This window comes from Leguminivora glycinivorella, chromosome 14 (genome assembly GCF_023078275.1).
Source record: "Leguminivora glycinivorella isolate SPB_JAAS2020 chromosome 14, LegGlyc_1.1, whole genome shotgun sequence".
Taxonomy (NCBI): Eukaryota; Metazoa; Arthropoda; class Insecta; order Lepidoptera; family Tortricidae; genus Leguminivora; species Leguminivora glycinivorella.
The window spans coordinates 1,226,587-1,253,039 of record NC_062984.1 but is presented as its reverse complement, the minus strand read 5'-3'; the positions used below and the strand labels follow the sequence as shown (position 1 = coordinate 1,253,039).

General features: G+C 39.8%; 1 protein-coding gene across 1 annotated transcript in view; it reads left to right on the top strand.

The window, feature by feature from the left end:
* LOC125233469 overlaps positions 1 to 26,453 on the top strand; it is a 190,570-nt gene that overhangs the window by 156,312 nt on the left and 7,805 nt on the right. Inside the window, 5 exon segments of the mRNA XM_048139507.1 lie at positions 9,884 to 10,009; positions 19,944 to 22,369; positions 22,812 to 23,025; positions 25,785 to 25,982; positions 25,985 to 26,156. Of these exon segments, the coding sequence (XP_047995464.1) occupies positions 9,884 to 10,009; positions 19,944 to 22,369; positions 22,812 to 23,025; positions 25,785 to 25,982; positions 25,985 to 26,156 (3,136 nt within the window).

Below are 26,453 nucleotides of genomic sequence, written 5' to 3'. Positions count from 1 at the left end.
CGGTTTAATACGAGTGATGAATTTAAAGAACATGTTAAGCAATATTCGAAGAAGTTCAAGATAGATTGTCATATCGCTAAGCGAAATTATCTTAGTAATAAAATAAAAAATAGCTCTGACATTATTAAAGCAACGTGGAAAGTAATTAATGTGGAAACTGGTCGCTCGAAACACGCAGTAAAAGATATTAAACTGAATATTGATAACAAAATTATAGATTCCAATTTTGAAGTAGCAACAGAGTTCAAAAAATTTTTCACCGAGATACCAGCATTCACAACTAAGGATTTAAATTCATCACCCTTATCTGCCGTCACATTATTAGAGGAAAACGTTCCTGAGTGTTGTAGAGACCTTTATTTTGAACCTGTTTGTACCTCAGATATAGTAAAGGCATTTAAATCAATTAATGTCAAAAAAACTAGTGACCTCTGGGGGTCTCCGTCCATGCCGTAAAATCCTTAGTTGAGGTTGTAGCGCCTGACTTAGCAGTTATATTCAACAACAGTGTTGACTGCGGCGAGTTTCCTGATCTAATGAAACATAGCAAAATAACTCCTTTATTTAAATCCGGCAGCCACTCTGACCCCACTAACTTTAGACCAATATCTGTGCTGCCAACTTTCAGTAAAATATTTGAAAAATTAGTTCTTTCTCAATTAGTACGACATTTTAACGTTAATAATTTAATGCATAATAAGCAATTTGGCTTCACACGGGGTCGCTCGACAACCGATGCTGGTGTTGAGCTAATTAAGCATATTTTCGATGCCTGGGAGGAGTCACAAGATGCTTTAGGTATCTTTTGTGATTTATCTAAGGCCTTCGACTGTGTTTGTCATGAAACATTGATCAGGAAACTACATTATTATGGAGTCAGAGGATCAGCACTAGATTTACTCAAGTCCTACTTAAATGGTAGAATACAAAGGGTAGATGTCAATGGACAGAGATCAACTGGGTCATTGGTCTCTATGGGTGTACCACAGGGATCAATATTGGGGCCTTTCCTGTTCCTTATCTACATAAATGACTTGCCATTCCTTGTAAAGACCCACCATGATATAGTATTGTTTGCAGACGACACCTCACTTATTTTCAAACTCAAACGACAGCAACAAGCTCACAGTGATGTAAACAATGCTATCTCTAAAGTAGTGAACTGGTTCAATGCTAATAATTTATTATTAAATGAAAAAAAGACTAAATGTATTAAGTTTGTCACTAATAGTAACGTAAGGAATGAGCAAACAAGTGTCGTTGTGAAGGATGAGGAATTAGAACTGGTAGATAGTACAGTTTTTCTTGGTATAACTTTAGATTCTAAACTTCAGTGGGGTCCCCATATTGTTAACCTCTCGAATAGACTTAGTTCTGCAGCTTTTGCAGTGAGCAAGATCCGTCAGTTAACAGACGTGAAAACAGCTCGATTAGTTTATTTTAGTTACTTTCACAGCATTATGTCATATGGTATTTTACTTTGGGGCAGTGCTTCAGAGATAAATACCATATTTATTCTGCAGAAGAGGGCTATTCGAGCAATATATAAAATGAACCATAGAGACTCACTTAGAGATAAATTTAAGGACATTAATATAATGACAGTGCATTGTCAATATATTTATGAGAATATTATGTATGTACATAAAAACATTTGTAATTTTAAGAAAAACTGTGATGTACATAATATAAATACTAGAAATAAACATAAACTCGCGGTGCCCTTCACACGGCTCTGTAAAATTAAAAAATCATTCATGGGTAATTGTGTTCGATTTTATAATAAACTTCCGAATCATATTACTGACTTGTCAATTAATAAATTTAAGAATCATGTAAAGCGTGTACTCATTTCCAAAGCTTATTATACAACACAAGACTACATGAATGATAAAACAACGTGGGATTAATTGTTATTCGAAATGGTTTCTTATTTTTACGTTTATTATTATTATTATTGTTGATGAAATTAATATTGTATTTTTTTGGACATTGGATTTTTCCTAGAAATATTCTAGACATGTATTTTTATATATACATATACCTAATTATATATTTTTTGTTTAACGATTATTTTTATATGAAATTGTATATTATAGACTCAATATTATTATGAACAATAATTTACAACAATAAATTGCTCTGATAATTAGGTTAGATTAAGATCATAATATATATGTAATGAACTATTCATAAGAGCTTGTAACTAGGCCTACATGAATAAAGATATTTTGAATTGAATTGAATTGATCTTTGACAAGAGATGGTAATCACTCTTTTATACTCTGGCGCATCCACTGTCTCAGTGTGTCAACAGTCAACTAAAGCAAGTAGGCGTAGCGTAGAGTTGTATTTCCTTACAAAAAACTAATACATAGATGTGGACCTTCCTGTGCTCCATGCAATTAAAACAACATAATATTTAAAAACCGGCCGAGAGCGTGTCGGGCCACGCTCAGTGCCTGCACTGAGCGTGGCCCGACACGCTCTCAGCCGGTAGATAGCCGCTCGGGTCTTCCGTAGTTTTCCATATTTTTAAAAAACTACAGAACCTATCAAGTTCAAAACAGTTTTCCTAGAAAGTTTATAAAGTTCTACTTTTGTGATTTTTAAATATTTTTTAAATATATTGTTAAAAAGTTAGAGGGGGAAGGGGGACACTTTTTTTTCCTTTAGGAGCGATTATTCCCGAAAATATTAATATTATCAAAAAACGATTTCAGTAATTCATTTTTAAATACCTATCCAGCAATAAATCACACGTAAGGGTTGAAATGAAAAAAAAAATCACGCCCTACTTTACGTGTAGGGGGTGGGTACCCTAATAAAACATTGTTTCCACTTTTTATTTTTGCACTTTGTCGGCGTGACTGATATACATATTGGTACCAAATTTCAGCTCTCTAGTTCTAACGGTCACTGAGATTATCCGCGGACGGACGGACGGACGGAGGGACAGACAGACAGACATGGCGAAACTATAAGGGTTCCTAGTTGACTACGAAACCCTAAAAACACATTTTAAATATAAAAAAACTACTTAAAATTAAAGAAAACCGATCTTAGTTCCATTATATATATGTACCTAGAAAACATCATCATCTTCCTTGCGTTATCCCGGCATTTGCCACGGCTCATGGGAGCCTGCGGTCCGCTTTGACAACTAATCCCAAGATTTGGCGTAGGCACTAGTTTTTACGAAAGCGACTGCCATCAGACCTTTCAACCCAAAGGGTAAACTAGACCTTATTGGAATTAGTCCGGTTTCCTCACGATGTTTTCCTTCACCGAAAAGAACCTAGAAAACATATATCATATGCAAAATGAAATAAAACTAAGAAAACGGATTATATTCATTATATGCGAAATAATCTGATTCCATAAATTTATTTCATGAGTAACTATCGCGGTGACAGAAGACAATATTATATACACAATTTATTATATTATAAAAGGTTTTTTAAATTATTTCTTCCAAGGCTACACACGTTTTAATAGAAAAAACTGTGATAACTTTAATAATTAAACTAAAAGGTCAAGTATTTATGCACGAAATCATGTATGCAAATATGTAATTTATATGGCGGTGTTTTTACGCAAGTATCAATAATGGTTAGTCCGCAACGCTACTGACGGCGTGGCGGTACCGACCATGAATGCTATCCCTTTCGCTCTAGCCGCACGTAAGGTTGGTTCGAAGAGGATCGCACGCTATGTCTGTACCGCAGGCTACAATCGTTATGCTTCTGGTTATAGTGTGCGTCTGCACACAGGCGCACGCCAGCGCCGCCGGCGTCGAAATTCGAGCAAGCAGATTTTTTGAAAGCGCTCTTAAGACAGGAATGGTATGTCAAATCTCAATAGGCAAACTCGAAACAAGTTTTCCGAATAATTACTTTTGGTAACTCGATAAATAAAACTTTTAATAACGTAATAACTGTCCCAACAACAGTCGTTCTACTTTCATTCACTATAATATTAATTTAAAAAAAAACATTAAAAAAGCAAAAAGGAGTGTACCTACAAGTTTCTAATGGGTTGGCAACGCGCATGTGACACTCCTTGAGTTGCAGGTGTCCATAGGTTACGGTGACCGCTTTCGATCAGGACCGTATGCTTGTTTGCCACCGACGTAGTATAAAAAAAGCAAATTACGTACTACTCAAATCAAAAGTGTCAAAAGGATAAAAAAGACGTCATCCGAAAGTGCGCCAAGCAAAAAAAATAGTAGTCAGGAGTAATATCAGATTCGGGAACCGGTCTGGCTGGTTGTCAGCTGAGCCGAGAGGTATTGCCGAAGTGTGGGCGATGTATACCTACGTATATAGAAAGCCAGATAGTTCATGAAGTTTTCTAAGTTCATACATTCTTGATAGGACTTTGTTTTTTTTTTTTGAAATAGGTGGATGTTAATAAATAATAACTAATAAAATAATTGTAATAACTCTAATAAGTATAAATTCCTCGTGCGATTTCGTCCACAGTCTCAAATGAACGAATCAAACGAATAACCAGCCATTATGTAATTATCTTAAATATGTATTTTTTTTTCTTTTTTGCTCATCATTTTGTATACTTTTAATTATTTTGTATTAAGATTTTGAAATACTTACTTAATACTTTATAAAAAAAAATAAGGTAGGGTTGGTAGGTTAAAAAGTCTTATTGGTATATTTCGGTATAATTTTAAGCATTTTTAGTACTTAAACATATTCTGAACTCCATTTTACAATTTGCTAGTTGTGCCATCAGTTATCATGTCTTGATTCGGTATCTACACAGTATAATGGTGCCAACTACATACGATAGATTCTAAAGCCCCCATTAATTTTGTAAATACGAGTATGTACTTAAAGGATTCTCTTTTCCATTGCTTTGTCACCAAAGCTTTTAAGTCAGTTAATTAGGTTAATCTGGGAATAAATTTAATTATGCTTATATCATCCCACTTTTGCGCGATTCAGTCTTATGAACATTACAGTAAATTCTAATCTCACCTACATCGGTTTCTTATCTGTAAGTATTTCAAAATGAACAAATTATTTTCGTTTTCGGAGAACATCCGAACGAGTTGGCAAAAAAACGAAGCGGCACATCTGGTCGCCACTGACGGCGGTTAGGAAGTCGGCTCGATAAGCTTCGGTTTATTTATGAAGTAGGTACTGGCTACTGGCCTGACGTGAACATTGAAATTCGAAATTACTATTAATCCATACTAATATTATACTCGTAAATGGGAAAGTGTGTCTGTCTGTTTGTTTGTCCGTCTTTCACGGCTAAACGGAGCGACAAAGTGACGTAATTTTTTAAGTGGAGATAGATGAAGGGATGGAGAGTGACACAGGCAACGTTTTATATCTTTCTAACCCCCCACTTCTCTAAAATAGGGGGTGGAAGTTTGTCTGGAGCATTCCACAATTTTCGAATTCAACGCGAGCGAAGCCGCGGGCAAAAGCTAGTTAAGTATAAGTAGTTATAGGATGAGCTTTGATCTGATATATACAAATGTGTGTTTAATGTTAAGGCAAAAAAGAAAGTATTTTATACTTCTGACACTAGGTACATACTTTTAAAGAATGCAATAAATTACTGTTAATTATTGTAAAACAAATACCTCGTTAATCGTGTAACATCACTAGTTAGTAATAAAGACGATAATACAGAATTATTTCACTAAACAGCAAGAAATAAAACGCAAGTCCTAGCATATATAAACATAGTCATAAATACATCGTTCCCACTAACTCATTGCATATGCAACGTCAAAGCTCACCCCTGCATGCAAAACATAACCCTACGCTTCGCACGGTCGGTTCTTACATATATAAATATACACAATACATACACAGTGTAACATGACGAAACCAAATGAATAGAATAGATAAACGTTTATTGCAGAAACCATCTGCGAACAGCAACACATACATTTGAAAAGAAAGAAAAAAATCTTATTGAATTAAATACCTAAAACTATTGCTTACTACTACCATATTATTTTAAGACCAAAATGTCATGAAAACTTTTCTGGTTGGATTTAGTTTCAGAGTCAATTGCTTAGTAAAAAAACCTTTTTTGAGGGCGATGATGCCATTATGGGGCATATTAACTCACCTCGTTCACCTTGTAGATAGATGTCAAAAATTGAAAGTAACATATTGCAAATTGCAAGAAGATTGCAAGAAGTGTCTAAGGGTTTTTTTTAATGAAAAACACATTTGTAATGCGAAAATGTCATTTTTTTTCTTTCTTATGGCGTAAGAAATGCGTGGTTAGTTATTCGGTTTCCTTACGTTTCACCGTGTATACAATATAAATATAGTATCTATTAGCACCAGAGAGTTGAACTCTAAACCCTCCAGTGTAAAGTCTAAGTAGTATTTTTTATGTCGACGTGTTTCTGAAATATATTGTTAGTAGCCCATGTTATTATGGACCTGCGTAGTTTTTGCAGTTTCTCGATATTTTTTCTCGTATAATTTAAGTTATTAGTGATCGAAATTACGTGGTAGGTAAAAACACCACAGGCGTTGGTAGTTGGTATGCGTCCGTTGACTTGAACACAATGAGTGTAGTTAGGGGTTGCATTTATAATGCCTGTATGTAGTCATTATTGAACATTAATTATGAGTATTATGGGGTAATTCATAGTGCTTGTATGTACACTAATGCACTTGAAGGTAGGATGTAGGATGTACGATTGGCACGAAAGAAATGTAAGGGGTTAATTTACATGTAAAGTCGTGTGCAATTACATCTGCGTACTAACGTGTACTTTTACATAAATACCTGACTTACGCGAATATTATAACTATTATAAGCATAAAAGCGTGTTCATATCGTGTTACTTGGATGTCATTGATTTATATTTTTCTGTGTTCTACTTTAATAGGAACCTACTTGATATTTTAATTTAATGTACTTTAACACTCAACATCGATTTATTTACATATTTTATTCTTCTTAGCGTTATCCCGTCATTTTGCCACAGCACATAAGAACCCGGGTACTGTTTTGGTAACCAATCCCAGGATTTAGCGTAGATATATTACTATATTACTTTTAAATAATTATAAATTTATAATAATTAACATTATCCCCCCAACTAGAGTCTGGCTAATGAAAGTTGAGCCCGAAAAAACGTGGCAATTTCAAAAAAATTGGAGCTGGCAACACATTGATAACATGGTTTCTTTTTTATTATTTCTAATTTATTTACAGCACTTACTTTACTAATTTTTATGGTGTTATTCATTATTATTTATAGATTTCGCTGTTAACTTTTACCGAAATTCTTTAAAGTGACAGTCACACTGACAGATGACAATCGATGATATGACATCCAGAGTTGCTGTTTTAAAAAAATACTGGGTTCAATTTTCATTAGCCAGACTCTAGTAGTATTTCCTAGGTTTATATAATCTATGCAGTCAGATGGAATATTTACGATAATGGTCGCACAACGAGGCCAAGTGCTTGTCATCGGCCCACGACTTGGCCCATGGTTAAAAGCTGTTGTGAAATATGCCAGTTTAATTATTGCATACATATAATAGGTAGTAATATGACGAAGCAAAACAAATAAATAAATAAGTATAGGACATTTTTTACACAGATTGACTGAGCCCCACGGTAAGCTCAAGAAGGCTTGTATTGTGGGTAGACAGACAACGATATATGTAATATAAAAATACATGTATACATAGAAAACATCCATGACTCAGGAACAAATATCTGTGCTCATCACACAAATAAATAAATACCCTTACCAGGATCCGAACCCGGGACCGCGGCTTAGCAGGCAGGGTCAGTACCCGCTAAGCCAAACCGGTCGTCAAAACAAAGATAATAAAGAATAGTACAAGTGCGGAAAAGAGAAAGTTCGAAATCAGTGGTATAGTGTAGCTTTAAATCGACACGAGTTACGAATTTCCTTTTCGCGCGTATATCGTACGACGTTTTTCAGTATAGATGGCCGAAGAGATTCCTCTGAAGTTTCGACCAGGTGCCGTAGCCGAATGGCATTTCTACAACTCAAAACGAAAATGAAACGCCGCGAAAGGTAGTCTGGCTCTGTCGCGCCAATACGCACGAGCGTTTCGTGAGCGTTTGTGCCATTCGACTACGCAGTTACGCACCCTTACTAGAAATGAACCACTTTGAGCAATAGTGCGGGCAAAAAGCTCCATCTGTAGGTAGGTACTGAAAAATATCTTGAAGTATGTGGCCTTAAACTTATATTATAGCCAGGAAACGGGTCATAGTCAGGTTATTGATTCGATTTTGATTCTAAACTTTTTGCACTAAATTGAGAAGGACAGCAGCGAAAAACATTAATATTTACGATGCATTTTTAGTCGCGTCGAAACGGACGTCGCAAACTTTTTGTGTAAATGTGTAGCTATTTTCTCTTTTTTTTACCACATTGTTTAGGTGTAGATTAGTTGCCTATGCCACAATTAAGTATTAGGTAAGTACCAGCATCTCGACGCGCAATAGGTAGATCGATTTTTGTTTAAAGATAGAGAAAATATTAAATTTACAATTGGGTCAACCCGTGTTCTTTGTAAATTAATTTCATATATGGGTGGATCAACTTTTTCTTGCCTGTTATTGCCATGGTTACGGTCCCTTGACTTGAGTCACGCTGGTTTTACTCAAAATTATGCTACTGAAATTATGCAAGCATGCATGTAGTCCATGTTTGTAGGTGGCCAATTAAGGAAAGGGCTTGTTAACACCTGAAAAATGCATGTTTGCATAGTTTAAGTAGCATAATTTTGCGTAAAACCAGCGTGACTCAGGGGACTGTAACCATGGCAATAACAGGCAAGAAAAAGTTGATTCACCCATATAATCTTTATCAACAATATTGATATTAATGTAAAACGTAGTTTGGCCCGTAACATGCAAACCGCCTTGCAGCTGCCGTACTAAAGGGCTTGCCCAAATTGGCTTATCAAGTTGTCAGACACCTGAGCAAGCCCGCTGGCTAATTTTACCATATACAGTCACACATGGCGTCAAAATAATGATGATTGTAGTGAAATAACTTATTTCATGCCATAAACGAAAAGAATTACTAAAATTATTGCATAAATAGTAGGTTTTGTTTGACACGACAATAAAGCTATTTTGAGTTGTCTAAATATCAAAGTCATATACATAGTGAATATCGAAGCGATTTTTTTATTTTGATTAATGTAAATGGGCTTACTCTTGGCCACAGACTAGCCAAAGGCAAAGTGGCCTACGATGGAGTGAGCTCGCCCAGAAGCCTGTTCACTGATTCACTCTTGATTTGAAGGTTACCATATACCTCCTTAAGTATAGTAACGATTAATATATTTTGACTCTTAACCTCCTAAGACCCTGTGTACATTTTTTTTTTACAATTTACATTGTCTGTTTTGAACGTTCGAGTGAAGATCATATCTACCAATGGGTTATCATTCATAAATTCACCTTGCTCTTTAGACTGCCTGGAAAATATATAAACTACAATTTCTAACAATGAAACAATGTACAACCTTAAATGGTTGATAAACGAACGATATTATAATTTGAGGAGATATTATTTAGTTATTTATTACTGTACTTCCATAAAATACTCGTAGGTAATTTGTTACACTTTGGTAACAAAAAGATGAGACGATGTGTGCTTGTAAATAAACTTAACTGCCATCTGTTTTTCCGATCGGAAATACCCCTTTAAATTCATATTTTATTGGTCGATCCAATATCAATTCGATCAATATACCCGTAATAAATCGAGTCATCCATAATAAATCGCTTTATTATACTTTCATACATAACCCGTCAATGTAATTGCCTCCATTGATTAAAATAAATTGTTCGTACGCGCATAACACGATTCTTCTTCCAGGGCCGGCGTCATTCTGTCATCCGGACGGCGCGGCGGCCATGACGGTGCTGTGCGACGACCGCCCCGCCCCGCTGGCGTGGCCGGCCCCGCCCGCGCCGCCGCCCGCCCCGCTGTGGCAGTACCCCGGTAAGCCACCTCCTCCTCTCCTCTGCGAGCCTGGTAACTACGCGCCAACTGCATTGCGAGACCGCCGCGGCAACGCCACCGCCTTTCCGAAGGATCCCGTTGAGTCATGCTGCTTTGGTAGCGGCATTGCAACTGAATTTGTCCGGTCAATAGCTGTTGACATTCCATCCGGCCTTTGGTATAAACCGGACGAATTAAGAAGACACCGTATGATATAATCTTTCATTGAATGGGTGGGCATTGTGACGTGGTCGGGTTACACGCTAACGCGTTTGCGCGCTACTTTGGCGCCTCGCGTGAACTCTTTCAAAACTTTTTAATTGTTTCTTCGTTCTTTGAATTCTTAATTGTTGGGTTTTTATTAAGGTAATCCGACGCTCGTTTATTGCGAGCGCGCTCTTTATAAATCTCCGTTTTATTTGTTTTAATGCGAATGCATAATAAATTAGGCACTGGGTCGTTTTACTGCATAAAACTGAACTACCTACTCTACGTTTCTGAGGCCCGAGTGAGTTTAATCTTGATCTATCCATCAAGAATAAGATGAATGACGTTGTTATTTAAAACAGGTTTTTAGTTGTTTTGGTAGTTTAATCGGTTTTTGTAGCGTTTTCGTCAGATTTATTAGATTCATCGTATTGGTTTGACTCTCCTCTACCATCTTCTAAGGGTCACTTGCGCCACCAAAAATGGAGGGTTAACCCGAGGTTAACCCACCATTTTGTATGGAATTTGATAGTTGTCAGCCCACTAACCTTTGTATTGACGTCATGCAGCCCGGAATATGAGCCGTAATTACCTCCTTATTTGAGTGATGTGTGCAACCTGCGTCAAAAGATCGGGAGATTGACGAAAAGGTATATCGTCATGAGTATATCGTTTCGTCATGTTCCTAAAGTACGATTCTGCTTTCGTCAGCCATTCGTAGGCACTAGTTTATACGAAAGCGACTGCTATCTGACCTTCCAACCCGAAGGGTAACTAGGCCTTATTGGGATTAGTCCGGTTTCCTCACGATGTTTTCCTTCACCGAAAAGCGACTGGCAAATATCAAATTACATTTCGCACATACTTAAGTTCCGAAAAACTCATTGGTACGAGCCGGGGTTCGAAGTTTCGAACCCGCGACCTCCGGATCGAAAGTCGCACGCTTTTACCGCTAGGCTACCAGCGCTTACGTACCTATTAGGTATAAAGCTACAACTTATAAAATATGTCCCACGCCGCGTCATATATTGTGACAGTCAATAAACATATTATTAAATTAAAACGGGACTTAATCGCGTAAAACTTACGTTTTATATTTAACCCGACGTTTCGGACATGACATTACGTCCGTGGTCACGGGTAGACTGGCTGGGAGTTGTATCAACATCTTCTAGCTGTACGAGTTTTTCGAACTACCCGCACTTGATTGTCATCAGTCACTTTTACGCTAGGGTTGCCACTCTGCCTACATACAACACTCACGACAGTGTTGTCACATACAATTTGAACAAAATGGTAGACCAGGGTGAAAAAATAGGTAGAAACTGGTAGAATTAGAAACGAAAAATAGGTAGATCTACCTGTTTTAATACCATCTAAGGTAAGTCCAGTTTTAATGATTAAAAATGCTTCTAAACTATTAAAAATATATTTATTGGTTTACTTGGTGAGTTCTTTATGGTGTTTATACATGTTTTTGTTAAAATATTTTAAACACAAGCTAACGTCTCCGAGAGCTGCCGCTGTCAGGCTGTCAGAAGTGTCAGTGTCATGTCATTGTCAAATGACACTGTCACTGTCACTACCAGGCTGTCAGTGTCAAAACTGTCAAACATCAAGACTTTCAAGCTGACTCACCCACAGATTATTCACTAAACACGACCCGATTTAAGTAAAATGCTGTAATTATAAGACAGGTAAACTTAATTTCGTAACACGCATGGAGAATTTTCTACAATAGTAATATTTTAGAAAATAGGTAGATTTAGGACCGAAATAGGTAGACAGGTAGACGGGAGGCAAAATAGGTAGATCTACCTATAAATAGGTAGATGTGACAACACTGACTCACGACATCCGATGGTATGGGACCGGAAGTTTTCTCACGTTTACACTTGCTAATCACCGGATTCCACGAAGATGAAATCCCTTCCCTTGCCCTTCATTTTGATTGAAATTAGGTACGATGTTTCCTGATTTGAACGTGACCACGGACGTAATGTCATGTCCGAAACGTCGGGTTAAATAGATATAAACGTAACTTGTACTTTTATATATTCTGTGGTTTTACGCGATTAAGTCCCGTTTTAATTCAATAATATGAGTGAAGATCGTGTTAGTTTAAATCAATATATATGTCAACAAACAGTCTGTTTGTTTGTATGTACTCGATAAACTCAAAAACTATATATTGACGGATTTTTATTTAGTTTTGGTCTATGAATAAATACTTGAGGAAGGTTTAAGTATAAATTAATATGTTAGGTATATGAAGTACCTACTAGCTTTTGCCCGCGGCTTCGCTCGCGTTAGAAAGAGACAAAAAGTAGCCTATGTCACTCTCCATCCCTTCAACTATCTCCACCTAAAAAATCACGTCAATTCGTCGCTCCGTTTTGCCGTGAAAGACGGACAAACAAACAGACACACACACTTTCCCATTTATAATATTAGTATGGATTAAGTATGGATCTATAGTATAGGTAACGATATTGACGATATTTGCTTACCAAGTCACTAAGAGCTCGCAATAGCTCAATCGAAAACTCTGCCGAAACCTCATATTTTCCATACCTCCCTATTTTAGGTTTCGACATAAATTAAATATAACAAGATCATACCATCCCATTCATTAAAATGCGACCGCCTACGAACGCGCTTACACTCCACCACACAAACACATAGATGGCGCCACAAAAAATGCCTTGTTGCCACCGATTATTTGTAGATTGGCATTAAGTATCAATTCCGAGCCGTAAATCTATGTCAAAAGTGACACTTAACGCCATCTACAAGTATAATCGAAAGCTACAAGACATTTTTTTTGTGGCGCCATCTATGTGTGGTGGAGTGTAAGCGCGGTCTTAGGCGGTCGCATTTTTATTATTTTTAACCCCCGACGCAAAAACGGAGGGGTGTTATAAGTTTGACGTGTCTGTCTGTCTGTCTGTCTGTCTGTCTGTCTGTCTGTCTGTCTGTCTGTTTGTCTGTGTGTGTGTCTGTCTGTGGCACCGTAGCTCCCGAATGCATGAACCGATTTAGATTTAGTTTGTTTTGTCTGAAAGCTGAGTTAGTCGGGAGTGTTCTTAGCCATGTTTCATGAAAATCGGTCAACTATGTCGCAGTCGGGGGTTTTTCAAAATTTTAATTTTGTGGTTATAATGTATGGGATGGTATGATCTTGTTATATTTAATTTATGGTTTCGACTAGTGTTTTCTATCACTGATTTTCATTCGGTTTCCGCACGAAAAAATGCTTCGCCTCAGTTTTGGATTTGCCATTTTCTTCTACTGACGGAAATGGCTTCACAGTGACTTGACTGACTACTTATTAGATACCTACCTTAGCCATACCTTAGTAATAGATACCTATGTTATGTTTAGAAATATTTTGCATGTACATTACCTATTGTATTTATAACGGTTACCTTACGTGAAACGCGTTATTGTTATGTGTTTTGTTATGTAAAAGGCCGTTATTAAAAATTGTACCTGTAGGTACCAATCCCACTTCGTACCTATCATAATTTGAACTTGGAACATTTTTGAACAGTGTACGTCGGTTGTCAAAATCAAGTCAAACTGTGACCAAATAATAACCACAAAATTAAAATTTTGAAAAAACCCCAGACATAGTGGACCGATTTTCATGAAACAGGGCTAACTAAGAACACTCCCGACAGTCCCGCGCGACTAATTCAGCTTTCAAACAAAAAAAAAACTAAATCAAAATCGGTTCATCCGTTCGGGAGCTACGATGCCACAGACAGATAGACACACAGACAGACACGTCAAACTTATAACACCCCGTCGTTTTTGCATCGGAGGTTAAAAATGATAATCAACACGAACCACTAAACGCAACCAGTTTCACACCCGCATCATTCGTTTCACACGCTCCTTGTCACTTCCCTACCATTAATAATCTATCCTAAAAAAACCATAAAAACTCAAATTATCGATAACCCACGCGTGGGCCAACCCTATTATGCTTAGCGCCGCCCGCTGCGCCCCGCCCCTTTTCTTGTCTCAGCCAATCAGAGGAGCCAGTTGAGTGTGGGGCGGAGCGGTGGGGAACGCCTCAAGTGGTTTAGTGTTGTGAATTAGTTTTTTGTGTTTATGTTTCACTGGTGTTCGGCGTGTGGTGATGGCGATGAACGTGACACGCGATTTTTGTCGGTGGAAAAAAATGTTTTCTTCGAGAAATGTTGTGGTTAGGAAATGTTACCAAATTAATGTCTACAGTTTATAAATATTATAATTTCACGTTAGAGATTTCTATCTAATAAAAACAATCACAAAGTAGTTACCTAGTTATTTCATCATTTTTTTTTAAATAAGTTCCTATAGATAAAGTATCTACGTACTAATACATGTTAGATAATAAGAGAAACATCTGAAATACCTACAGCGACTCTATGAAACTGCTGTTGGCGTTAAGGGGCTCCACTCGAAACTTTAAATTTAATAATAATGACATTCATTAACATTTTTTATTCCCTCATACATAATCGGGAATCGAAACTGCTCGAAGTCATGTACCTTTTTTTTTACCCAGGGGGAATCCGTTATGGATCCTACTGGCCCGGGTGTACCTATAACTAAGGTCCGACCGAGAACGATATTTTTGTCTCGGCCGAGAACGAGACCGAGATTCAATTTGATTCTCGGCCGAGACCGAGACCGAGACCGAGAATTTGTAAAACAGTGAAAAAATCATGCCATTTTTACAAAATAGTACATTACGATACAAGTGCGTAAAAAAGGAAGATCGAAACGAGCGGCGATAAATTAAAACACGACCGAAGGGAGTGTTTTAAATCGACACGAGTTACGAATTTCCTTTTTGCACGTGTATCGTACGACGTTTTTGAGTACATGGCATATAATGAACCACTTCTCGCACTAGTGCGTAAAAAAAACACCATCTTCATTTTCATAATCGAAATTCGCCTAGAACATGTCAGACCCTGCTTAATGTTTGGTTCCGTAACTAGGTACCCAAACCTACCGCACTCCTTACCTATCTACCGTAGCAAAATAGACTACGTCAGTGATAAACAAGTTCACGGCTCGCCTGATGGTAAGCAGTCGCCATAGCCTATAGAGGCATGCAATTTCAGAGGTTTTACATGCGCGTTTAATACCCTGAACTTTTGTGACTTTTTGCAAGAACTCATAAAACAGGTTGACGAATCATGTTTTCTAGGGGTAGTTTTCCAGGTTTTCCTTGAAAGTCTTTACTAAGCTTTACTTTGATGTATTATTAGGCACGTGATTCAAAGTTAAGGGACAAACTAGTTTTTATTCATAGTGATTATTTCCAAAATGTTATGTACATCAAAAACTTGATTATGGAAGACCCATACTTATAATAAAAACCCATACAAAGCTCAAAACTTCGTCCAATATTTCATAATTAGCCATTTCTATCATAGGTAGGTATTGTTCTAACCTGTTGCTTTGATTTTTCTCGTCGTCGTCGTCTTCCACATGATCTCGTAAATATTTTACACTTTTTTATGAACTAATACCTAGGTATTTGTTGGTTTGTGGCTTAAAATATCGATAAAGACCCTACCAAAATCACTAAAATCGGGATAAAAACCGGACGCGAGGGCGCAATAAATTCAAAATCACAGTCTCGGTTTCGCCGAGAATCTCGGCCCATTTTGGCCGAGAACCGAGACCGAGATCTCGGCCCGATTTTCGGCCGAGAATGCCGAGACCGAGACCGAGATCTCGGTCGGACCTTACCTATAACAACCACATTTTTTTAAAAGGCAGTCACATAATGTTCAATTGCTATTTATTACTTAGTGCACTTTGTGCCTCGATAAATAATCTCGATAAAAGAAGAAACTGACTGACATATCAACGCACAGGCGAAACCGCTGGTCTTAAGCTGAGTCCACACTTGTGACATGGCGACGGACCGGACTACGTGGCATCGAACAGGACACGTTACGCTAAATGTGGACGATCTAGGTTGTGCTGACACGGTCACAATCCATGAGTACGACGAAATGTTACAAGTGTATAGACGCATGGTGGCGAACTGGACTGCTGCGTGGCGTGGCACGCGCGATTGTTATTCTTCCTTCCAATAATTGCGAGGGACGTATGGACGCACGTCTTGACGTGATCCACTTCTATCCCGTGTCTGTCCCATGTCTGTATCTGTGTCATCTGGCGTAGCTACCTACTTCGACATTTGTCAAAAATGCAAGTGTGGACGTGTCCTGGTCACACGGACAATAGCGAACATCCTTTGAAAAAAACCGACTTTCGATGGATCGGCTCGAAAAACGTAACTTTGATGCTTGACAGTACACAGATCAGCGACCACATTGGGACTGGTTAGTAGATCGTAACCTCATACATTGTCCTGACAGTTATCCTGTGTCCGGGAGTTTCTTCCAGTGTTCGGAATGGATTGTGCCGTATTGCAGCTTGTAACAAATTGTTCGCGTGACAAAAGACGTCCACATTAACGGTACTGACACTACTGACACGTGTTCGTGATACAGTCACGGGATAATGTTCGGTAAATTGTCACATGTGTGGACCCAGCTCTAGAGATTTCAAATTTGACGCGTAAGTAGGTTCCTTATAAGATGTAGAGGAGCACTAAGAAAGGATTTTTCAAATTTCACTCCCTAAGGCCGTTTTCACATTATCCGATTCGATATCGGGTGTCGGACCGACATCCTACATCCGATAAACGCTTCCGATAGTGTCGGATGTCGGGCCGATAAAACGCATTGTTCCAAATCAATGAAGTATGATTTTGTATCAAAAAATATTTAAAAAAATGGTTTATATTTAATAATTATAAGCACTATAATTATCCTAAATATTATTTTGTATTTTTTTTTATGTGATAGGAGGCAAACGAGCAGACAGGTCGCCTGATGGTAAGCGATCACCGCCGCCCATGGACACCCGAAACACCAGAGGTGTTGGAGCATTAAGATAACGAGCATAAAAAATACTCACGAGTGTCAGGCAAAATAAATAATTTTACATTCAACTATATCTACTAAAAGATGAAAAAACTAGTATCCGCAATTCGGACCGATGCATTACAACCTTTTTTTTTTTCAATGGGAATTTTCAACTAATTTGAATTTCGATCATTAGCAGCTGTTTAATAGACGCCGTTTTTGTCACGCACACTACTACAAACGTATATATACATTATATACGCACACAAACAAATATTATCGGCCGACAACTGGCGGGGGGTCCGGCATGCCAAAAAATGTCGGAAGCGTCCTGCCGATATCGGCAGTTCGGCAGTTCCATGGTGCCTCGGACAAAGACTGTTGTAGGAGAGTGCCATCGGCATTAAATCCGCAATTTTTGCGTTTTATATCGATTTTTAGTAATAATGATCTATTAAATACATAAATGAAGACCTGGAAGCGCATAAATCTTACATTTTACATCCTTCCTACATCCGATATCGGATCGGATAATGTGAAAACGGCCTAAGGGGGTGAAATGGGGGTCCAAACTTTGTATGGGAAAACGTACCTCAAAGACGAATTTGTACATTTTTTATTTAAATACGTTAGTGTTCCTAGTTCCTACCAACTCAAGTTCACGAGCTCCTTCTGTGATCATTAGAAGATAATTTAATTAATAAGATGATTTATATTTCTACTAGCTTTTGCCCGCGGCTTCTCTCGCGTTATAGACAAAAAGTAGCCTATGTCACTCTTCGTTCCTTCAGGTTCCACTTAGAAAATCACGACAATACGTCGCTCCGTTTTGCCGTGAAAGACGGACAAACAGACACACACTTTCCCATTTATAATATTAAGTGTGGATTCCGTTGTCATGTCTATAAAAGTATGAAAGGCTTTGTATGAAATATAACGAAATGTAAGGATAGAAAAATGTATGAACATTTTCTTATACAATTTATACAAGAGCTCGGTTTTGAGTAGAAATAACATATTTTGAAATAATTGGCCCACCCAAGTTTAAAAATGTAAAAATGTACATTGTGGTTTCCCAGGATCCATTAACTGAATGTGGACGTGTTTGTCGAGTTGAATGGGCTCATTTGGAGCTTGTTGACATACCTAATAATGCTTGCAACAAGGAGCGCAAAAATTAAATAAATCTTTCCATATAAGTACCTACTTAACCTTAGAATTCTCTGATGTTCTTAAGAGTTGACTGTAGTCATACGAAGTCTTCCACTTGACTCCATCCAACGCCGTCGGTCAGTTCGTATTGTTAGTAATATGTAATATTGATCTCACAGTAGGTTTAAAACCTTTTAGCCATCGGAGAAATGAGAGGCGGAAGCAGGCTTGTCTGTTCGCTTGCAAAAAGTAACTTTAAATTTTAAATGGAACTTATGTTCGATCTGGCCGATGCGATCTCCATGCGCATCCAGGGGGGGGAGGCATACCCCTGGCCTCGGCCTCGGGCCCTGGGCCTTTACCACGTGACCCCCCCCCCCTGGGCACGAATGGCTGGGCTGGATCCGCGCTTGGCGATCTCCTGAGAACTTCTACACTTCTTTTGCTGTGTACTAATGCTTAACACAGCAAAAGTGTGTGTACAAGTTTTTCTAAATGGGGTGGCAACGCGCATGTGGCACTCTTTGAGTTGCAGGCGTCCATAGGTTACGGTGACCGCTTTCCATCAGGCGGACCGTGTGCTTGTTTGCCACCGACGTAGTATAAAAAAAAATGCTAGGCAGTACGTCACGGGTGTAAGTATAGAAATGACTGTTAATGTTAGTCATGATAATGAGCCGCGGTAGGTAGCGTAGACGAGAATGTTAGTATGATTCCCACACGGCGCACATTCCGACACGAGCGGAACTGCGCACACGCGGGTACGAATCGAATGACAACTAAAGCTAGCGTTCGGAGACAGACCACATCAGTAGTATCAGTTTGCTCGGAACGCGATTTTACTGCTTCCGACTGCATTACAGCAAAAAGCGTGGGTAAAATTAAATTGGCCATGGTAAAATTACCTTATTGACGTTTCCTACAGGTACAGGTACAACGTTTTCAGATTCCTGTACATATTAGGAAAATAGGTACTTATACCTAGGTACTGGTCCCAACTGAGGGGGGACTGAAATCTTCTCGAGGCTGAGGCGTTAGGGTTAGAGCCGGCGTAGCTTTATTTGTAGCTTTATTTGACGTTCACATGCGCATTGTAATATGCCTACTTGAAAAATAAATATTTCATTTTCATTTTTCATTTTATTGCTCGTAGACATAGAAAGACATATATTTCACACAAAACTGAAATGAAAGCACCAGCGAAGCTAGCTCGAACATTCCGAACAGATAACGCAATTTTGATAGACATCCAGACTTCACAATTCATACAGAGATACTTTTTCCAATGCCTTTAACGACGAAGAAGAACAATGGTTTTATCTAATAAGTAATAACCTTGTTTTTTCCTCATTTGACACTCCGCCCCAACCCGGCCCGTTTTAGCATGAGTCACACGGGTCGCGTAAATCCCATGTGATGGTCTCAGCAATTGTCATTATTATTCCGGTATTGTTTTACTGCATTTACGAATGCCTTAATGGGTCTACGAACAGAATACTCATTTGGATGCATAATTCTTTAGAAATGGTTCGATCTTAGACTTCTACACTCTTGAATGTTTGATTAATTATTACTAGTTAAGTATCTAATAGACACAAAAACTAATGATAATTTTTTTATATTTCCAGCCCAAATGTCGATGGAGAGCATGGTGATGGGCGGCGTGGGCGTGGGTGGCGTGGGCTCCGTGGGCGGCGGCGTCTCCTCCATGGGCGGCTTCCAGCTCGTGCGGGAGCCCGCCTCCGGAGCCCTGCTGCTGCTGCCGGCTCCTCCAGACCTCCCGCACACCGTCGTGTGGGGCGGCGTGCCCTACCCCTCCGCTCCTCTGCTCCTCCCCCCCGCGCCGCACCCCTCGCACCACCTGCAGCTCCTCTCCGGAGACCTCCTCGCTTCCACCGCGACTCTGCAGCACACACACACGCACTCCACGAGACTCGTCACCCTAGCGCCGGCCCCCGCCCCTCAGCACAAACCCGACAACAGGAAACCTATCATGCAACCTCTCATAACCCCACACGCTTTAATAAAGATAGAAGCCGAACCGCAGGAGAAACCACCACCGACTTTCGCGCCGGAACCTGTACCGCAACCGATGCTAGCTACACATCTGTATTACCAACCGGACTTCACTGAACAGGCCTGCAGAAGCCAGGCGACGTCGCCGGCCGCACCGCCCACACCACCTCCTGATAACCATGAGGCCCCGGCTCATAAGGATGCTTCCAATCAGACGGATCATATCGATGATGATGACGATTCTCCGAATCATGCTGATGAGGATGAGAGGGATGTCGCTTGCGTCGGTGTCGCACATTTCCCTGAAGAAACGCCTTTACATATGCCTATGCTTCAGCCTTCGAGGATAGACAGTGCCGAGGAGTCTTCTTCGGAAGGATTGGCTACTTCTGCTGTTGTTGGAGCGGTAGAGAAAGCGATACATGCTATAGAAAGAGATGAAGCGTTAGAAAATAGCTCAAGCAGCAGCACTTCTAACGATTTAGTAATTGATACGGCTAGCACATCGCCCGTTCCACCGCAACCGACCAGGTCTGTGGTGGATGTCAGTGGCTTGGAGTTGCTGTCGAATAGCATTGAACAGTTTGAGAGAACAACCCCGGCCAGTATGCCAAGTCTCGACCCGGTGCCTTTGACAGTTGATACTAGGACTACAACAAACATAATTATTAAATCGAGCCCCAAATCGCCGCCGCGTACAGATACGGAACCACAGAGGCGTTTCGAGTTCCCTCCGGCGGAAGCCAGCACGAGCGAGCGAGCCAAGCCGTCGTTAGACGGACTCGGTCTTCTATGTGCTCTCGCGGAGCAAAGATTCATGGAGGAGGTCGAGAGTCCTCCCACTAATCTGTCCACGTCTTCCCGTCCATTCATCAAAAGCGAGATTTTAAGCCCCACGGAACCTCACGTGCCGATCGATTCCAAGAAAGACCGGAACCGAAGAGATTCTTCAGCGGAACGGCGGAGGAAACGAAGCCACGATCGCGAAGAGCGACATCGCCACAAGATAGATAAGATGCGGCGCTATAAAAGGGAGAAAGATGAGCCCAGGAGTAGTGGAGGAGAGTTAGAAGCGAGTTTACGACGCGTCACGGCCTGCCCGTGCGGCAGCTTGCCCTGCCCGCACACAGCGCCCGTGCCCTCGGCGCACGCTCTCGTCAACGCCATGGAGAAAGACCTGCGCGAAAGATTACATGATCTCCAACGTCAGTGTGACGAGAAGCGAGCACAACTCAGCGCCATGACACCTCCCTTGCCCGCCCTACCCGCTCTATCCACCCCTCCTACTCCTTCGACCCCATCACCTTTAGGAGCACCATCCCCAGATTCCGACAGAGGTTCATCTAAGAAGCGCAAAGTCGGCCGCCCCCGTAAAGTATCGAGCCCGGACTCCACCGAAACCATAGTTGCCAAGAAACCCAAATCTAAGAGCAGTCTAGTCGGCTACTTGCTAGCTAAAGGCAAGCTGAAAGGCGGCATAGTGTGTTCTAGAGGGGAGCCTTCCAGGGAGGAAAGCCGGACGAGTAAAGTCCGCCCGAAGTTGAAAGCAGAACCGATTTTGAAAGTATACTCCGAGGAGGAAGAGACCGAATGGGGTCTGAATAGATCGGCGAGCTCATCCATGGAGAGCTTGAACGAAGTGCGGCAGAAGAACAGGGAGAAGGTCGATAGATTGGCGCGAAAGCATTCAAGAGACGATATGCCTGAATTAGAATTCGCTATGCGTCGCGCGAGTGCGTCTAGTGACAGTGAAAAGGAGCGACGACGTGCGAAGAAGCGACGAAAGAGTTTGAAATCTAAAGAGCGGGAGGAAGCTAAAGATACTGTAGTTGAGAGTAAACCTGCTGCCGCGTCCAAGTGTACGTTGACGGAAGATAAACTGGACAGTAACCCGCGGGTGTTGACGGCGATGGGGGGTTTGTTCTACGCGGGCAAGCTGAGCGCCGTGACGGCTCCTGATGTGTACGCCATTACCCTCGACGGCGAGCGCGGGAACAAGCCGCACATACTGTCGAGAGAGGAGACTCTGCGGGACGCTGTAAGTATTACACATTCCTTGAGATCATTATTACAGAAAAAATTCATTTATTTATCATTAAACTCCAATGCGCTGAGAGACGGTCTGCAACCTAACTCCACCAACTTGCTTAGTCAACATTGTTATGACTCTGCAACTTTTAGTAAAGAATCTAAGTTTTATCATCATTCATTATGGATTCATCATACTGAGGTAATTTTCTGCAAGTTTTGGCTGGCTTGTAAGTATTACAGAAAATTTTCCTTCTTTAAAATCCTTGATGGTAAAGGAGGTGCGATATTTTTTCCCAAGGAGTCCAGAATAAATTTTACATCAAATATTCAACTTTCATTCTATATTATAAATTTATAACCGTATTGTTCTTATTCAAAGGATTTTTCCAAAAATACTCATTTTTTGTCCATCAAAAAGCTGACTAAAACACCTGTGTTCTCATTTCCAGATCCTGGAAGTGTCTCCATCATCAGTATCCGAGCTGGCGTCGGGCACGCGAGTCTGCGCCTACTGGTCCCAGCAATACCGCTGCTTGTACCCGGGCACGGTCGCCATGTCGTCTCCGGACCCTAAGTTCGTGGCTGTGGAGTTTGATGATGGGGACTCGGGGCGTATTGCTATTGAAGATATAAGGTTCTTGGAGCCTAACTATCCAGTTGTTGGTGAGTTTTCCTTTACTTACCTCCTAAATCTATGTATTATATGAGTATATATGTATATATCATTAAATTATATTTATGTATTATATGTATTTATGTATTATTTGATGTAAGTATGTTTTAGATTTCTGATTTTCTTTTTCTGTTCCTTTGTTTTCAATGCACCTCCTACAATCTTCTCTGCTTTGCCTTAAGGTTGACTGGTAGAGAATGCCTCATGGTATTAAGTTCGCCTTTTGTACATTAAGTTTGTCTTTTGTGCAATAAAGTTTAAATAAAATAAATCCTTAGTTTCATGAATCCAGATCAGATCAGACCATATCTGGGACCAGGTTACAACAATACATCGGTATTGTCACGGTCGCCAAATCACCCTAGGTTCATCATCATATCAGCCTTTTATCGCTCACTGCTGAGCATAGGCCTCTCTTCTAGTACGCCTCTTCTCCCGGTCCTGGGCTAGTCTCATCTAGTTGTAACCTGCAATTTTCCGGATGTCGTCGATCCAACGAACCAACCGATGCCAGGCACTTCATACATTTGTAAGCAGCCACCATTCCGTTGGAGTCTATGCATCTGTTGGCAAGTGTGACTTCATTAATCATTAGCTAGTATCCTTATGTTAGTATCCTTATCAAACACAGACGACGGGTTAAATCATATCACGACCGCTATGTCGCCTGAGGTTGTATATACTTTTAAGTCATATGATAGGTAAAATTTATTAGGTCGTATATCAGTGGTATGCAAAGCGGTGGGCGAAAGGATGTTATCCTGCCCTCTACCGGTCCTTCAAAATAGTAATATTAATATGGCACTGTAGTAAGAATGCATTTTTGATGTAAACCTGGCCCTCGTTTAAAATTAGTTCAAATTTTGGCCCCCCAATGGAATTTGTAGACACTATATAATGTAACCATCTGCTAAGTACAGGAATTTGTGCCCGCACTAGGGCTTCCAAATACCGGACCTTATCGATTTCAATACCGGGATCCCGGGATCCCGGTACTGAAGTCGAGAAAATACAAAAACCAAGTAATTTGCTTAAAATAACAAATTTTATTCAAAATCTCGTTTGTTACTTTTCATGCGTGTTATACTACAGCGAAATCTTGCCAATCCGACTTAGTGACGGGTCAAATCGAATACATTTCGAACTTTATAAGTTTCGATTTCAATTCAAAACGGTTCGCAAACTTATGTGGCCAAGTCGGTTCAACTTCTATTGTTTTTAAGTGTCGCTTAACTTCAAACCTGAGTAAATCCATTCTGTTATAATGTTGATTACCTTTCAGATCAATATTATATTTTTTATATATTCAACCTTAAAGCAGAATGGATCTACCCAAGTTTGAAGTTAAGCGACACAAGTATACATAGTTCAAAGGGCTACGCTACGCCCCGTGCTCTTTATTTTTGTTATGTTTGGGCTGAGGACACAGTATAAAAGCAAGCGAGAAAGAGCGCCAGATCTCTACTCAGTTGATTCTGTAAGTTAGATATCGCCGCCAGATCGGACATTTCGCGAGAAGACGCGGCCATAGCAAACCATGTTTTCTGCCAAATCGTTCTCTTTAGGCTCGTGCGGAATAGAACCTTGTAGTTCAGTAGGTAATCTTTTACATTTTATAGTCAGTGTTAATGGTGTAATTGTACTGTAGATTGAACTATAATATTACTTTATTAAATAACAAGCATTAAGAGCATTTCTCGATTATACACACTACAGTTTCATCATTGACTTTTGAAACTGGAACATGAGATGGTTTTTTTTTGGAAACACATTGCAATCAATATCTGTGGTACAATTTAGTTGTTATTTTTGTTTTTCGTGGTGCTAGGGGCGCTATTAAAGCACTAATAAAATAAACCCGCCAAATCATTGAACAATTAGCCAAAAAGCTAAATTGTCTGACATAGATTATTTTTATAGTAAATTACATTAAGACATAATCTATGGTTTCACACATTACTTTGCGGAAATCCATGATAATCAAAATCAAGAAGATTACTAGGGATACGCGGAATAGGAACACTTAATTTACGGATTAGAAAAGTAATTTTCTTGATTTTGATACTTCAGATTTCCCAATTTCGCTACTATAGGGAATGTTACGGCAAAGTTTTGCACTAGGGTTCAATACATTAACGCACACGCACAGTAAACCATAGATTAGCTAGTGTAGCTACGTTAGTTCTAGTTATGCATTAACCAATTTTTTGAAAAGTTATTATTTAGATGCATCAAGGCGATTTGTTTACAGAGGGTCTGTGGCCTGTTGCAAGTACGTTTGACGTGTTGCTTCCTTGTCACACTTACGTGCGAATTCACAAATGAGACAAATGTGTCAAATAAGGTTCGCGGCAGACCTTCCTCAATGAATGCTTTTGACACGTATCTTTATCTAGGTAATCATCGAAAAAACTATCATTTTCATACAAATATTGTAAAGACACCAAACAGAGAATGTGTCAAATCGAAAAACGAGAGCAAAAAGCAAGATTTACGCGTGTACCGACCATCATGATGCAGAAATTTTGATGAGTAATTCACGTTCATTTGGCATAATTTGTTAGTTATTAAAAATACCGGGATCCCGGTATTACTATTTTAAATACCGGTATTGAAATGTGCCCAAAAAAAGGCGGGATCCCGGGATCCCGAGATACCGGGATCCCGGTATTGGAAGCCCTAGCCCGCACCCATTTCAATTATGAGACGTTCATAGTCCAAAACTAATCCGATTATTCTTCATTTTCAGTATACGAAAACCCACTATTCACCCTAGGAAAGCGAAGAAGAAACACCAGCGTGAATAGCACAGAAGATAAAAAACCCACCACTAGCGCAGAAACCAAACCAGAACAAACACAAGAAGAGGAAGACAGGATCAGAAAGAAACTGAAGAAACACAGGAAGGAGAAACTCAAACGCCTGTCAGAAGATGATCCTACTGATTATAACACAAGTGCTGTGAAGAACACTGCAAGCATAGAAGGCACCATAAGAAGCACCATAGGAAACATAGAAAGAGGCATCATTCTGACAGTAAAGAGAGTTCGTCTGATGAGAATAAGAAATCGTCGTCAGACTATTCGAAATCTAACGAGGATTCAGGGGATTCTAATGACAGGTTCGGTTACGTTTGTTTCTTTCATTTCATTTAATATATTTTATGTTATATGATTTTGACTCTTGGAGACCCGATACATCTCTGGGGATGATTAGATTAAGTAGATCATCATCATCCTCCTTGCGTTATCCCGACATTTGCCACGGATCATGGGAGCCCGCGGTCCACTCTGACAACGAATTCCGAAAGCGACTGCCATCTGACCTTCCAACCCGAAGGTCTTATTGGAATTAGTCCGGTTTCCTCACGATGTTTTCCTTCACTGAAAAGCGACTGGCAAATATCAAATGACATTTC